Raw genomic sequence first — 16,759 nt, forward strand, 5'->3', positions numbered from 1 at the left:
CTGCACTTGTTTCAGAGTTGGTTCAGGAGTCCCACGGGCCCTGTTCTGTTACTTGTGTGGATCTGGGAGAGAGAGGTACCCTCTTTCCACTGGGATTGCTGAGGGGATAGACAGGAGCCAGGAGCTGCTGGTAACCATTCTGCCACCACTGAGAGCAGAGCAGCATGAGAGGAAGCGAAGCAGCGGAGAGTCCTCCTCAGGTTTAGATGGCACTGTTTGATGTAGCTATGCCTGAAGCCCTTGGACTTCTCAGTTATGTGAACCCATTTGTCTCCTAAGTTGGGATTCTTGCAGCCAAAACAGACCTCAGTGCTTCAACAATGACTTTGATCACTCAAAATCAAGAGTCAACTCACACCTAGGCCTAGTTCTTAGACCCTGGGCAGGGACAGAATCAGTACCTGTATGCATCTGTATCCCTCCCTCTATTTGCCAGGATAGGAATACAGACAGCTTCTACTTTATCTGAAATTAGAAACTAACCTCGTACAATTCATGATTGTGATTTTTTTTGCCCAATAAGCCATATTCTTAGCGTGCATGTGAGGCTTCCTCTTCTTAGCTTGTCCTGGGGCCTGTCTAAGCACACCTAGGGGAGAAACACTCCAGTGATGTCCTAAGGGAAAGGGTGGCATGGAAGCTAGGCTCTACCAGTGCTTGAACTCTTTGGAAGAAAGAGTTGTGGTCCTTTAGTTAACATTCCAGTACAATTTGGCCCTTGATAGAAATAGTCCTGAGTGGCTGTGAAGGTCTATTTTAAATAAAGAGTGACTAAGATTCAACAATGACAGCAGGGCCATCACTGGCTCAGACACCACCTTCATGGGAACTAGCAAAGGGTCTTCCTTACTCAAGGCTCTTCTGTCAGAGAAACACCATAAACAAATAGACGACGTCTGTTTATTTGAACATGACCTCTGGATGGATTTCCATCTGTAGGCTATGTGGCCACGTGGTATCTATAAGGCATCCAGGCTGCAAAGAAGATGGAGGTGGATAAGTGAGGCAGCCACACAGCCCACAGGCCAGGGGCAGGGGTGGCGGCATTACTGGGCAAAGCGAGAGGAGGGCAGGGACGCCCCCACAACCTACCCAAAGGCAAGCCCAGGGCTGGGCAGGGAGCCCCCACTTAGTCCTTCTCTTCTCCGTGGGTGATGATGTGCACGAGGTTCTTGTAGTCCAGGTTGCCAGTTACATCAGGGGGGAAGGCGGCGAACATCTGTTCAATCTGCAACGAACCAGCAACATGTGCTGAGGACAAGGTGGAGGGGCAGTGGGAGGGAGGGCTGCATGCCGGGCAGGCCTGAGTGTAGAGGCGGCCGGGTGGAGGACACGGGGTGTGGTGGACATCTCCCTCTGTGCCCTCCTGCTTCCTTGACTGTCCTTGCTCTTCCACGGGTGCTGACCCCAAGGGCCACCCTGCAGGGATGTTCCTGGGAGCTCAAGCTGTGATGGGGAACCTGGGATTACAAACCCAGGTGTGCAAAGGGGCAGGGCAGGTTATGGCAGGGAGCAGGATGGGCCTGGTGGGGCCTGTGGCTAAATGGAGACACAGTCCATCTATAGAGGTGGCAGCTGCTCAGGGCCAGCCAAATGTGGCCATGTGGGCAAGGAGGTCAGACTCTGGGAAATTTGATTCTTTGAGGAAAACTGGAAATCTAACATTTTTTAACAGGCAGTTTCCACATTTAAAAAGTATTGACTAATTATTTTAAAATGTGGGTAACACTTAGATTGCCTTATCACATGTCAGCACTTTATGCATGAGAACTCACCTGATCCTCACAGTGTACTATGAGGTAGACTCTGTTATTGCCCCCACTTTACAGATGGGAAAATTGAGGCACAGTGAGATTAAGGAGCTTGTCCAAAGTCACAAAGCTGGTGGGAGTAGAAAGTCAGGCTCTTTCAACTGATTGAGTTTTGAGGGGAAAATCTAAATAAAATTTTTAGTAAAATGTGGAACTTGACAGAATCAGGCCTGAGAGGCTCCAAGGGGCTATTTTAAATAGACTCATTAAGGTTCATTAGTAATGTTGACAAGACAGTTGCTTGTTCATACAGGATGTTTGGTGAATTAGCAGTAGTGCCCCTTCTTCCAGGCACGTTACTGCCACCTGCCAGAAAAAGGCATATATTCTGATTTTAAAACAAATTATATTATAGACACTTTACTGCCATCTGCTGGAAAACTATTGCAACAAATAAATACTCTACAGTATATCTTAGAACTGTGTCCAGGAGGGCTGTGCAGTGTGCAACCTACACAACAGTATGCAGTGACCCTGCCTGCCAGCCTTACTTACTCCAACAGGAAACTGATGCTTTTACCAGGTCTCCATACATTATGGATCAGGCAGACCTAGGTTTGAATCCGGTCTTGGCCTTTCTCAGTGTTGTCCTTTTAGGCAAGTGAGTTTATTTCCCTGGGCCTCAGTTTCCCCATCTGTAAAATGACCATAATATTCGTCCCTACCTCACAGGGTGATTGAGACGGGCTCAGTAAACAAGAGAAGATTCTCTCTCAGTGTGGGTTCGGGGGTGTTTTATATAAGAGAGAGCGAGGGAGTCCCCAGAAGGGTGAGGCCAGGAGCTGGGGTGCAGAGAGTGTCCAAAGGGCCCGGTTACCTCCTCCTTGGAAAACCTCTCGGCCTGTGTGGTCAGCATCTCCTTGACGCTGCAGAGATAGACATGCAGGTATTGGCACCAGGTACGTGAAGGGGGTTGGGGAAAAGCGAGGAGCCCTCATATCCTCCCCCGCAGACCCCACTCACTAATCGGCCCTGAGCACCCCTTTGCCTTCAGGGTCAAACACTTTGAACGCGTTGAGAATGGTCTCCTCTGGGTCTGCCCCTGAAACAGAAGATGGGGTTGAAATGTGCCACGGATGGCTGGGAACCTCTGTTAAGGAGGAAAGACCCTGCCTTCTTCTGAGCCCTGAGCCTTGGTGTTTTGAAAGAGTGGGTTGAGAGTCCAGTTACTTCTGAGCAAACCCAAGGTCAAACATGGATCCAAACTTAGAAAGACTGGGACTCAAATCCTGACTCCAGCATTTGTTAGCTGTGTGGCCACAGGCACGTGGCTTTCTGTCTCTGAGTCTCAGTTCCCTATCTGTAGACTGGGATAAGAATAGACCCTACCTCCTAGATGCGGTGAAGTATGTGGTAATGCATATAGTGCATGTAAAGTGCTTAGCATGAGTCTGGACCAGGGTAAGCCTTGGAGCACTGTTAACTGCTGTTTTTACTCCTCCCCCCCCGCCCCGATTTTAGTCTGCCACCCCCTGCATGTTCTCCTAGCATTTTAATTCATGCCCAAAAATGAAGACACATAAAAACAGACAAGACATGCCCACACAGATACACAAACACAGGTGTATGCATACGGCTGTAGATGCACAGATATTCACATGAGCTTACCCTTAAGTTTCTCCCCAAACATCTGTAGGAACACTGTAAAGTTAATTGGACCTGGAGCCTCCTTGAGCATTTCATCAATTTCCTCATTTTTCACGTTCACACGCCCTAGTGCAGGAAACACACACTCAGCAATTCCGAGCTGGGACAGAAACAGCTATCAGGACACTGGCATTTGCCCTTGTAATCCCACTTCAAGGAATCTAGTCTAGGAATAATCAGAGACAGAGCAGATGGGGCCAAAGAGTCACATGAGAAGATGTTCTCGAAAGTGTTATTTATAATAGCCAGACAATTGGAAGCAACCCAAAGAGGGTTTAGTTATTCTTAAAAGTGTCTTCAGAATCTGGAGCATTTTATACAGGTATTTTAATATTTTACTCAAATGGGAAATGCTCATATTATAAATTAGCCCTTCTCACTTGGAGGTGGGAAAGACGGAGTAGAATTACCTGAAAGAACTTTTCCAAATTGTATCTGTTGTAACCCTTGGAGATTGTGATATACCTGCTCTAGCCACTGCCACAAGCCCGTATAATACCCCGTGTAAATCAGAAAAAGCCACCCCTTCTTAAGATAATTTATGTTTTAAATGTAGAAATCTGTGGTGGCTACAAACATGAATAGTACTCTGTATACTTGTGCAGTGCACAACCTGCACAGCTGTTCACGGCCATGAGTTCTGGGGATAGGAGTGGAGGAGAGGTTAGTGTTGGCAGCTTGGACAGGTATGTTTTGAAACAGCTCCATGCACTCATGCTCACCCTATTAAGATGTTAAATTTAAAAAACTGAAACTAAAATAGAATGATTCCTTTTATTAAACACACACACACACACAAAGACATGCCTAGAAGAAACTTAGGGGCTGAGATGTTAACAGTGGAATGTGGCCTAATGGCCAGTGTTGTTTTCGCCTTTATACTTTTCTGAATTTTCCAAGTTTTCTATTGTGAATTGCCATTGCATTCAAAACCACACACAAAATTATTTTAAAAGATAAAGAAAAGATATGTGAAGACACTCAAAGACTAAACACTTCTTTCCTACCCTCTGAAATTTGTCTTAAAGGCCAATCCTGGCCGAGCTATTTCTTTGACAATGACACGCTCTTGACCGTTTTGGTGGTCCCACCTCCTGCCCCTCATGAGGGGAGGGTAAGAAGACTCTCCTGCAGGTGTGGAGGGGGCAACATACCAAGAGCAGCGAAGGTGTCCCTCAGATCGTTCTTGTCTATGAAGCCATCCCTGTTCTGGTCCATGATGGTGAAGGCCTGTGAGAGGGAGGAATTTGGCTGGTCAGCCCAGGAGAACTTGCGGGGAGGAGCCCAAGAGATTGTGCCAAGGGCTGGGGGAAGTGGGATTCAGGGGAGCGTCAAAGGATTTCAAGGAGCGTCAAAGGACATTAGATAAACAGGCTAGCAGTTCCTCAAAATGTCAGGCCTAGAGTTACCATAGGATCCAGCAATTCAACTCCTCAGTGTGTTCCCAAGAGGAATGAGAACACATGTCCACACAAACACAAACCCATGCGTCCATCAGCTGAGAAATGGATAAACAAAATGTGGTCTATCCCCATGATGGAATATTATTTAGCAATAAGAGGAAAGGAAGTTCTGACATGTGCCACAGTGCGGATGAACCTTGAAATATGATGCTAAGTGAAAGACATCAGACACAAAAGACCACATATTGTATGATTCCATTTCTATGAAACGTCCAGAATAGGCAAATCCATAGAGACAAAAAATAGATCAGTGGTTGGCAGGGCCTGGGGGAGGGGGGGAGGGGAAGTGACTGCTAATGGATATGAGGTTTCTTTTGGGGGCGATGAAAATGTTCTAAAATTAGGTAGTGATGATGGCTGCAAAATTCTGTGACTATATTAAATAACCACTGAATTGTATACTTACTTGAAAAGGGTGAATACATGGTATGTGAATTATATCTTTAGAAAGTTGTTACTGAAAAAAAAAAAGTTACAAACTGGAGTCCCCTCTGTCCTCCAACCCGAAAGTTCATGTTATCTGTGAAATGGAGCCAGCTGATCTTTAATCTTTAATCTCCAGCTGGCTCCCAGGGAGACTCCAAGAGCTTTGTAAATGCCCAGGTATTTTACAAATGATGTATCATGTCTACATTTTTTGAGTTCTTTTTGCAGCTGGTTCCTGAAAGTATTTGCACCCCCAGCCCACGCCCCTCACAGCTGATCTCATTCCAGAGGTTGGGACCCAGTGAGGGAGAAGGGAGAGTGTAGTCTTCACCATGGAAGGTGTCCATTTCAAGTTCATATATGACATTTTGTCCCAGGAATTCCTCTTCCCCTGGCGGCCTATGGGGTATAGCGTTCCTGTGATCCAAATGTTGATGGGGACAAATGGGGCAAGTGTCCCACTGGAAGCCCCAAATGGTTTCCCCTTTCATACAAATCACAGTGGCCTCTTCAGCACAGTGTTTACATATTTTCCTCCAAAGGGCTGAACAAGAGTGTGGATGACTTAATGTGAGCCATCACGACTGCTGGAAAATTAATTCCAAGTCTGTCCTTCTGAGCCTGCGGGCAGTTGCTTAATTTTGACTAACTGGTACTTTGGTTTGCTCACTAAGGCAGCGATTATGATAGTGTTTCAGACCCAGTTAGCATTCAGCCATTGAGGACTGTAAAATTTAAAATCTAAGATGCTTTTTTTTCATCGCTTGGACTGGCAAAAATAATATTTTAGACATGAATACTCAATGTTGGTGGAGACGTGGGGGAAAGGCTCTTTCTCCTCTTGGAGCTGATGGGGGTCAGATTGAGCACAGCATTTCTGGAAGGCAGTTTGGACCAGTGGTTGTACTTGCGTTTAGTTCCTTTCTCTTTTAAGTTCCTTTAATCCAACTGTTCTGCTTTTAAGGAGTTACCCTCAAGGAAATGACCAGAGATACAAGCAAAGATGAGTTATTTATAATAGTAAAACCTTCTCAACGTTAACATCCAACCGTAGGAAGTGGTTTAAAGAAATGATGGAAAATGTTGGTACTGAATTGCTCAAAGAAAAACAGCAGGTACCAGTCAGCATACACAGAAAATGGTAACTTTGTTTAACAAATATGTTGATATGTAACAAAAATAACTGGAAGGGTGTATTCCAAAATGTGAACTGATAATCTCTGGGTGGTAAAATTGTAGGTCGTTTTATTCTTTGTGCATTCTTGAAATTCTTTCCTACATTTTCAATAAGACACATGCTTCACTTTGATGATCAGCAAAGGTTATTTAAAATAATTTCTTTAAGTCGTTCACACACATGTTCAGATTCAATTTGGGGGTTTTGTTTGGAGGATAAAAACACCGAACTGAGAGGTCCCTGCAGGGAAACGGAATAAGGGAAAGGCTCTTTCAGACCGTGGGAATCTCCACTGGGGCGGATGATTCCACAGCTGCACCCACCTCCTTAAATTCCTGGATCTGGGTCTGTTCAAACATGGAGAACACATTGGAATTGGCGCCCTCGGCTCTCTTCTTGGCTTTCTTAGGCGACTGGGGGGTAAAAAAAGCATCAATTAGAAGGGTCAGAAGCTGGCAATTAGAAAAGCAGATCAGGTCCCATCTCTGGATAAGCTTCAGCTGCTCATCTGTGAAATGGGGTGTGGTGTCCCCACTCATCTCAAAATAGTGATGCTGGAAAGATAAAAAGGTAAAAGGACACGGAATAAAGTTTCTCAAAAGCACCCCAGCTCTGGTGGATCGTGAGAGATTGTAGGTCTTGCAGCAGCTCCTTTGCAAACTAGAGGAGGGGGTGGAGGGTGGAGGTGTGTCTCTGGGGATGGAGGCCCCGGATTGCACTTTACAAAAAGTTCAGTAACGCACAGAAGGAGGGTTGATTGGAGGGGAAAAAAACAAGTCAGGCTCACTAAACCATGAGGAATGTGGAGATGAAATAACACTTTTTCAGGGTGTTAAAACCCAAGTGCTCTGTCCCCCTCGATTTTCCCTTGATCCAAATGGCAGCAGGATCTCCTCTCTAAATGTTCTGTCCTTGCATTATGCTAACGGAGCAGAGAAGAGCGAGTTAACATTTCCCCCACCCACTTCTGACTTCAGTTACAGCGGGCGCTTGGACACTGCATATGTTATTGCATTTAATCCTCATAACTGCTCTGTCAAGTCGAGGCTATTATTACCATCGCCATTTTACAGGCCAGGCCCAGAGAGGTTGGGTCATTTAACCAAGGTCACACAGTCACAAAAAGGCAGAGCCGGAGTTGAACTGGGGCAGACTGACTCCAAAGTCTGTGCTTCAAACCACAATGCTGCACTGACCCTGATCCGGGGCTTCCTGCTTTGGGAGGGGGCACCTCACCCAACAACAGAGGGAGAAAGGTTTTAAATTTGCAAGTTCAAAAGGTGAAAACAAAAAGAGTCTTTTCCCCAGCTGCCTGAACAAGAGAAAAGAATTACAATTTGATCCTTAAAAGCGTTCAATCCCATTTTGCAAGCCCTGGGAGTTATTGATTCCTCCAGAGGTCAGTAGACAAGCCATAAAAAAGCCAACTCTCTTATTTTGTTTTTGCGAGTCCCCGGGAGCTGCTGTTATTTGTGGCTTATCTGGGCATTGATTGGGGTTCCTCTGTGTGCACACAGCAAGGAGTGCTTTTTCCACCAGGGTCTGGGCCCCTTGAAAGCCGCCTTTCTCCCCCTCCCCTCTTTGGTCCTTTGCTTGTAGGTGGCGTCCCCTCCTCGCCACCCAGCATCACTCACCTCCAGGAGCCCTCCATACTCACCATGGTGGGAAGGACTCAGCACTGCTCCCCCAGAAGAATCCCACAGGCTGCTCAGCTCTCCTCGGCCTGGGAACAATAAATACTTCCTCCTCAAGTTTAAAAATAACCCCATGACCACTTTTGGCAGTAGTAGGTGAGGCGGACACCACCTAAGGCCCCCCCACCCCATGCCGTTCTTCTGAAGTAAGGGCAGCTCACTCGCCACCCGGTGACACGTGAGACCCAAAAAGGCATTCAAGGTTAAAGAGACGGGCGGCCGGTTCACGGGGAGAGATGCTGCATGCTTTCTGCCGCGCTTGTGCGGCCGACACTTGTGCTTGTCAATTTTGAGAAAGAAAATGGCAAAGAGAGGAGACTGTTAAAATTCTCCAGCATGATCAGGCATGAATCCCACCTCAGGGCCTTTGCACCTGCAGTTCCCTCTGCCTGGAATGCTTTTCCATTAGACATCTGCCAGGCTCCCTCCCTCACCTCCTTCAGGTTTTTGCTCAAATGTCATCTTCTCAGTGAGGCCTCCCCACCACCCTATTTAAAATAGCCATTCAGGGGAGGGTACAGCTCAGTGGTGGAGTGTGTGCTTAGCATGCACAAGGTCCAGGGTTCAATCCTCAGTACCTCCATTAAAACAAACAAACCTAATTACCAACCTCCCCACAAAAAACAAAAAAGAAATACTGAAAGATAATAAACTAAAATAGCCATTCACCCCCTGCCCTCCAGAGTCCTTTCTCTACTTTGTTTTTCTCCCCAGCATTTATCACTTTCTAACAAACTCTGCAATTCACTTACTTATTTGTTAAGTGTCAGTGGACAGTTGGCTCAGGAGGGTGGGTCCTCTTTATTTCCCTCACCACTCTCTCCCCGGCTCCTAGCTTGTGACTGCCACACAGCAGCTGCTCAGCAAACATTTGCTGACTGACTAAAGCAACAACAGCTCTCACTTACCAAGCCCTTGCCACGTGCTCGGCACTGGTACACGTCTCGTGCTCATATTTAAATTTCGAATCAATCGTCCTGTGTGGTAGAGACACCTTATTTTCTATGTCCCTATTTCACAGATGAGGAAACTGAGGCTTGGAGGCAAAGTGATCACGCCTGGGATCATGTGGTGATGAAGCTGGGAGTGGATCTGAGACCATTTGCCTCCATAATCTATGCTCTTGGGGAAAAAAAGGGCCTTGGGAAAGACAGCTTGCTCTCAGAGCCCAAGACACTGTAGTTGTTAATCCCTCTTTGGATGGTTTTCCTCCTGTGGCCTCGCAGGCAGCCTTGGGATCCAAGGAGTCAGAAGTCAGGGCTTGGAGTCAAGTTGTGCCTTATTTATGGCCGCGAGTACTGGGCTCCAGAGTTCATGCCTCTTAAGAAGTAGAACATTCTCTCAGCCATCCTGGTGGTGTAGCCACAGGGCCGACGGCCAAGCCAGCATTCACCCCTCTCTGTGGAGCCCCACTGTATGCCTGGCGCGGTACTGGTGTGGGGGAGACACCCTGAGCAACACTACGTGCAAGGGGTAAGATGGACAAAAATAAACAACTGCACAGCCCAGATCATTCCAGGTGATGACAGATATTATGTAGGGATGAAATAGAGAGGTGGGAGCTGCTGGCTGGGAGCTGCCTCGCTTGGGCTGGGGGCACTTCTCTGAGCAGAGACCAGAGGAGAGTGCACTGGCTGCAGGGACACAAAGAACCTCAAAGGAGGATGAACTGGGAATCTTTGAGGCGCAGAAAGACGGGGTACAAGGTGAGGTCAGCAAGGTGGGCAGGGGAGATCGCGTGGTGTGTCTTTGGGATTTCATTCCAGAGGCGAGGGGAGCAGTAGGGAGTTGTCTAACAGCCCCCGGGGCTGCTGGTGTCCAGCGATGTCCTGATTTGGGAGCGAGGCCAGCAAGCATCTCACTGGAACAAGATCTTATCAACCAAATCCATCCACAGATACGTGCTGAGGTGCTGAAACCTTCGTGGTTGTTGCTGGAAGCTCCTTGGCCCCCGGGAATGAACAAAGTAGTTAAACAAGTAACACAGGCTTTGCTTTCCTTGTCAAGGGCCTGAGAGGGGATTGTTACAACATTTCCTTTCAACCTTAGGTGGTTTGAGGCAGTAGAGTGGAGTGATTTAGCCCTGAGGCTGGGAAGTCAGATGAAATTGCATTTGAACTAGGCTCTGTGTGACCTTGGGCAAGTGACTTCACCTCTCTGAGCAAATAAAGTGGGAACATTAAAAAGACTTTCCTTATAAGGTTTTCCAGAGGGCGAAGGGAGGTGGGGTCCAGGGAGTTCCTCAGTAAATGGCATCCATTACTCACTTCCCTTCTCAGGTGAACAGAATGTTTCAATTTTGGGGGTACAGACCCAAGAATTATTTATTGCCAAGACAGAAAAAAAAAAGAAGAGATGTGGAATTTTTCCTCTTTCCAGCCATACTTAGGTTAGAATTATTCCGGAGCCTCTTCTTAAAGAATCTTCAATAACAAAAGATGTGTTTTCCTGTTTGTTCATAGGCACACACACACGCCCACACTCATACACACACATGTGCACACGGACAGGTCAAAAGATCTTTTCTGTCCAAGAGTCTCTGACAACACCAGAACAAATGTTTCCGTAGCTAATAGGCACACCATGGATTTTCGTTAAAACGCTTGTGCAAGCAGTCAGGAGCTATAAGTGGCCAAGTGAAAAGGCTGTTGCAGCCACAGCGGATGAGCAGAGGGCGTGGTGGGGCTGGGGAGCCCCCGCTCAAGGGTTAGGGTGGGCTCAGGCCGTCCAGAGGCAGGTGGTGCTTCTGACGGGCATCCTACAACCCGGTCGTCCGCAAATGAATTTTATTCAACTGGGCCTTTGGGAGAAGGTGCTGGAGGGAGAGTTCTGGCTCCATAGACAGAGGGGTGGGGTCTCAGTCAGGGCACTAAACCTCTCAGGGCCTCAGTTTCCTCATCTGGAAAATGGAGACTAGACTAGTACACACATCCCCATAAGACTGTTGGGAAGATTGATTAGATGAGATTGTGTGTCTCAGGGGGATTCTGGGAACGTGGCGGCCTGAGAAGGGTGTGGAGCCACATGGCTGTCAGGACTTGGGCCCACAGGCTGGGTTAGGCCTTGGGTTCTGTTGAGAAAACTGGAGACCCAGATACCCCTTCTTGTCAGTGAATTGGGTCGCTACTAGGGAGCCCCCCACAGCCCTGGGACAAGGTCCTGGGGGTGGCCCTCTGGGAAGACTTGGATTTGGGCCTGCGTGGACATTCAGGGGTATGATTCAGCATCGGCCTTCAAGAGTACGTTGCGGGGGGCAGCTTCATGGGTGTGCTGAGGCCTCTCTGTCCTCGAGGCTACGGCACCTCGCCTGCGAATGCGCCCCCCAGGGCCCGAGGCCTTGCTACTGCCGGTGGGATGCTTACCACTAAGCAGTGTCCAGCACCCAGACCGGAGTTCCATGGAGCCAGAGAGAAAAATAACTGCCCACCTGAGGGACTCAGACGCCAGAGAGAAGAGCATTGCGCAGGACGATCAGAATAGGAACTTGCAGAACAACAGGAGAACAAACCTAGTTCATCAGCTTCCTATTGCAGCTGTAAAAATATTACCATAAATTTGGTGGCTTAAGGCAGCCCTGGTTTATTAATCTCGCAGCTCTGGCGATCAGAAGTCAAAAATGCAGGGCTGCATTCTCTCTGGAGGCTCCAGTGGCGAGTCCATTCCTTGCCTTTCCCAGCTTCTAGTGCTTGCCCGCGCTCCTCAGCTGGGGGCCGCATGGCTCCCGACTCTGACTTCAGTCTCTCTGATCCTCCTGTCTCCTGTCCATCTTCCGAGGACCCCTGTGACTGCAGTGGGCCCACCTGGGTAATCCAGGATAATCTCCCCACCTCCGGATTTTTAATCGCATCGCAGAGTCCCCTTTGCCACAGAAGGTAACATCATCATCACGGCTGAGGATTAGGACGTGGACATCTTTGGGGAGCTGCCTCCCACATCTTGTGAGCACGGGAGGAAGCAGACCAGGAGTGGATTAATGTTAATTACAACAATAACACTTAAGCGTATAAAATTCATGTACACAAAAAAAGGCCAATTTTATTGAATGGTAGTTTTAGAAATTATCCATTGACAGATTTCAAAGAAGGTATGAGGAGAGGGGAAAATATGTTAAACAATGCTTATAGGTGTATAACTGTTTTTAAGCAAGAATGATTTTTGACCCCAATTTCAAAAGACATGAATTACTTAAATACTTATTGGTGCCCCCCACCACACACAGGGTCCTGTTCTAAGGGCCTGATGTATGTTAGTAAAACTTCGTTCACGTAAGGGGAGATACACACATTCTAAGCTTCAATTTGAGAAAAGCAGAACTTTATATTCAACTGTATATAACAGTTATCTTCTATTGAAAATGTAGCAGTGTATTAATTTCATTATTTTTCAAAGCCCATATGTTGGTTTACTACATAAAATAAAAGTTAACAAACATAGGGAAATGCCAGTGAAACAAAAATATGACTTCCTAGAGCTTTAAGACCTGATTTCTGAACTTAAGTAGATGAATTACTCAAAAAAGTCCTGGTTGCAATCCACATAGTGGCCTGGAGGATGATTTGCAGGGAATATCTTGGAGAAAAATAAGGAAAAAAAATGCAAATCATGAACATTCCAGAAGGAGAGGCCAAAAGTAAATAAGTAATACAAGAAAATTTTCTTCAGCTGAAGTGAGAACAAAATCTGTCAACTGAAAGACTCCCAAGCTCCATGCTGGATGGATGAGGGAAAAAACATACATCAAGGTATATCCTGGCAAAATTCACAAACTCCCGGGATTAAGAGAAAGTCTGACACATTCTAGGCAGAAAGAATACAGCTCCGGTGGAAAAAAAATCTAACTAACATCAGACTTCTCCTTGGCAACACTGGAAGCAAGGAGTTAGAGAACACGGGGCTGTGGCCCTCAGACCCCAGGTCCCACAAGGAATCATCTTCTGCCAGATCAAGGACAGGAGGAATATGTGCTTTTGATGCTCCCTGAGATGTCCTGATGTGGCTGCTCAGGGCTTTGGAATTGGAAAAGAGCAAGGTTTGGCTCCAGGCCAGCTGTGTGATCTCAGGCAGGTTATTCCTCTTCTCTGAGTCTCAGTTTCCTCATCTGTAAAATGGGGTTAATAATGCATCACCTTGTGGGGTTGTCCTGAGGATTAAATAGGGTGACGCATGGTGAGCCTGTGATAAATGTTAGCCACTGTGATTGTTTTGGGGTGCTTGACTGTTAGACCTGGAACCCCACTTGGGGCCAGGAAGTTTCTCACCTTTTCCCAGGCCTGGAAAACGTGGTCTGACTGGTTGGAGGGGAATCCTTGAAGGGACAGTCCTCTTTGCACTGATCATTTGGAGTCTCTACATGGAGTGTCTCAGAGTCAAAGTCCCCATTTGAACTTGGACTCGATGCCTTTGGGTTGACTGTTTTCAGTGGATAGACGGGGGCTTGGAATGAGGGGAGGCAGATGAGGAGACTTTGGATTCTTCTAAGCCTTTGATTCCCACTTTGCCGATCATTGCTCCTGATACTTTTCTAAGGTAAATATTAACATTCTGAATTTCAAAACAGTATATGGATGAAAAAGCAAAATGAGAATGTGCTGTGAGGGATCTGGACAGTGTGGGGTAGTAACTGAGGGACCTCTATGGTGGGGTTACCAGGTTTAGCAAAAAAAAAAAAAAAAATATATATATATATATATATATATATATATATATATATATATATATATATATAAAATGCCCAGTTAAATTGGAATTTGAGATAAACAGTGAGTAATTGGAGGGTCTTCTGGGGCACTGGGAATGTTCTGTATCTTTTTTTTTTTTTAAGTATAGTCAGTTTACAACGTTGTCTCAATTTCTGGTGTACAGCATAATGTTTCAGTCATACATGTACATACATACGTTACTTTTCATGTTCCTTTTCACTATAGGTTACTACAAGATACTGAGTATAGTTCCCTGTGGTATACAGAAGAAACTTGTTGTTTATTTTATATGTAGCAGTTAGTATCTATAAATCTCGAACTCTCATTTTATCCCTCCTCATCTTCCCCCCGGCCCACCATAACCATAAGTTTGTTTTCTGTCTGTGAGTCTGTTTCTGTTTTGTAAATAAGTTCATTTGTGCCACTTTTAAAGATACCACATATAAGTGATATCATATGGTATTTTTCTTTCTTTTTCTGGCTGACTTCACTTAGTGTGACAATCTCCAGGTCCATCCATGTTGCTGCAAATGGCATTATTTTATTCTTTTTTATGGCTCTGGGTGCTGGTTACACAGATGTGTTATGTTTGCAAAGATTCATCGAGCTGTACTTTTATGATCAGTGCCTCTCTCCATGTGCATCTCTGTGAAAAGTTAAATTAGTACAATGTGAATGTGTACCTTCTTCCTATAGAATAGTTTAAAATGTTACAGAAATATTTTGACTAAAAAATCTTCCTTTCTATCATTTCAGCCACCTCCTCCCTTCAGGGAATCAGTGTTTGTGGCTTGATGTATTTTTAATTCTTTGCTTTTTTAAAACTGAGATACACCTGTAGTAAGGCACACACCTCTTAAGATGAATTTTTCATCTGCACGCACTACGTCACCATCACCCAGGTCAATACACAAAATATTTCACCTTTTTTTTTTTCCCTCTAGCACCAAAGATTAGTTTTGCCCTTTCTAGAACTTCAGAAAATTCTTTCCAGACTTTTTTAAAATAAAAATTCAATTTTAGAATTTAGAGAAAAGTTGCAGAGTTCCCCTTTCCCCCTCGTCCAGTTTCTCCTTACGTTGACACCTTCCGTTACCATGGGACATTGGTCAAAACTAAGAAACTAACATTGGTACATTACTGTTGACTCAACTCCAAACTTACTGGATTTCAGCTGGCTTTTCCACCATTGTCATTGTTTCTGTTCCATGATCTAATCCAGGATTGCATCTCAGCTTCCTCTCTCTCCCTCTGGCCCTCTCTCTTAGTTGCTCTCATTTTCACACACAAATACAAGTTTTCACATTAATATCATACCGCATACATACATACGTGCACATACTAATATGCTTTTTCATATTAATGGTATCATTTTACACACACACACACACACACACACACACACACACACACACACACATCACACATACACACGCACACACACCAGCCACCTGGACCTTTCTACTCCACGATGTGCCTTGGAGACCTTTCAAGCAGTCCGCCGCCCTTCCTCACCGATGGGGACAGGATGCGTGTCCTCCCATCTGTGGCTGAGCAAAAGGCTGGTGGCAGAGCCAGGTCACGCCGCAGACACACTCGATACATGCTTGGAGCACCAGCTGAGCAGGGGTGCCAAGAACAGAACAAAGGAAAACCCAATGTACTTTTTTGGGAAAAGGATTAGATATATTTTTAAAGAGGATGAAAATAGTCACCATGGGGGAAAATCAGAACATCGTGGGATGTTCTTACGCTGGTTTGACCATGTCGTCCTGTTTTTATCTTGCATTTCAGATGAGGTGGTGGGAGTCAGCGCTTTTTCCATTTCTAAGTCTTTCAAAGGTTTTAATCCAGCTCTGGGTGGGGGTATTTTTAAATTCGTTTCCTTTGTAAGTACTTTTTCCTCTTTAGCTCCTGGATTTCAAGTCTAAGCCTTTATATCCCACCTTGTAAGGTAGAAAGGAAACCCTTCTCTGTATGGTTGTTTTATAAAACTCTCCAGTGGATCAAATGCATACATATATTAATATCAGTGAATTAAAGAGTTAATCTAGTAACACATGAATATTTAGGACAGAATCGGGCATAGGAAAGTGCCTGTCTGTGCTCCTGTGATGCCACTGGAAGCAAACTGGCTTAGCGGGTGGGCTTGCCTTGGGCATAATGCCCCTTTAAGGAGGGTGGTGAAGTCAGCCGTCTCCCGATAGAACAAAGGCATACCAGGCCCTGCCAGTCCAAAGCCAGGTGGCTGATGGGCTCTGTCACCAAGTGATAGCTCCTATCTCCGCGTGTCAGGGCTCCCAGGCGTCAGCGAGAGCCACCAAGTGGGGAAGGCGGCTTCTCCAGCAAGTCAGACTGACTGGACAGGCTTTGTGCCCAGAGGGGATGGGGTGGCCACATTGAAGGGGCACCTACTGTGTACTGAGTGCAACTTGGACCAGCAGCATCAGCAACCCGAGTCCCGATTTCCTCACCTGTGACACGGGGGTGATAGAGGTGCTTATTTCCAAGTGTTCCAAGCACTTGTGTGAGGTTTGAACGAGCTAACTCACGCTTGCCGAGCGCTGGAACACCGCTGGGCACGCAGCGAGTGTCAGTAAGTGTCAGCTCTTATTCCTGAGCGCTGCCTGTCACCTGTGTCCAGGGAGGTGGGGGTAAAAGAGGTAATATATTCAAGTACGAATTTGTTTCCTCTCTTCTTGCTCCACCAAAGCCTTTGTCCATTAACGACCTCACTGCTCTCTTCACCCAGAGCAAAATCCTCAGCCGTCTTGATTCTGCTCCATTGGTAAAAAAGTCTTTCTATCCTGCCTCTTGTCTTGTCTTGCAAATCCATTTCCCC

General features: G+C 46.1%; 2 protein-coding genes across 3 annotated transcripts in view; one reads left to right on the top strand and one right to left on the bottom strand.

Annotated features, from left to right (window-relative positions):
• CCDC63 (coiled-coil domain containing 63) overlaps window positions 1-16,759 on the top strand; it is a 76,595-nt gene that overhangs the window by 48,630 nt on the left and 11,206 nt on the right. The window lies entirely within an intron of this gene.
• MYL2 (myosin light chain 2) lies at window positions 881-8,259 on the bottom strand. Its single transcript, XM_014553633.2, has 8 exons — window positions 8,182-8,259; window positions 6,848-6,937; window positions 4,613-4,688; window positions 3,420-3,524; window positions 2,775-2,853; window positions 2,629-2,677; window positions 1,093-1,228; window positions 881-975 (listed from the first exon to the last, which is right to left on the bottom strand). Exons 1-7 carry the CDS (start codon window positions 8,182-8,184, stop codon window positions 1,130-1,132), a joined length of 501 nt encoding a protein of 166 aa, XP_014409119.1. The 5' UTR covers window positions 8,185-8,259; the 3' UTR covers window positions 881-975; window positions 1,093-1,129.

The sequence above is a fragment of the Camelus ferus genome, chromosome 32 (genome assembly GCF_009834535.1).
Source record: "Camelus ferus isolate YT-003-E chromosome 32, BCGSAC_Cfer_1.0, whole genome shotgun sequence".
In the NCBI taxonomy this organism is placed as follows: Eukaryota; Metazoa; Chordata; class Mammalia; order Artiodactyla; family Camelidae; genus Camelus; species Camelus ferus.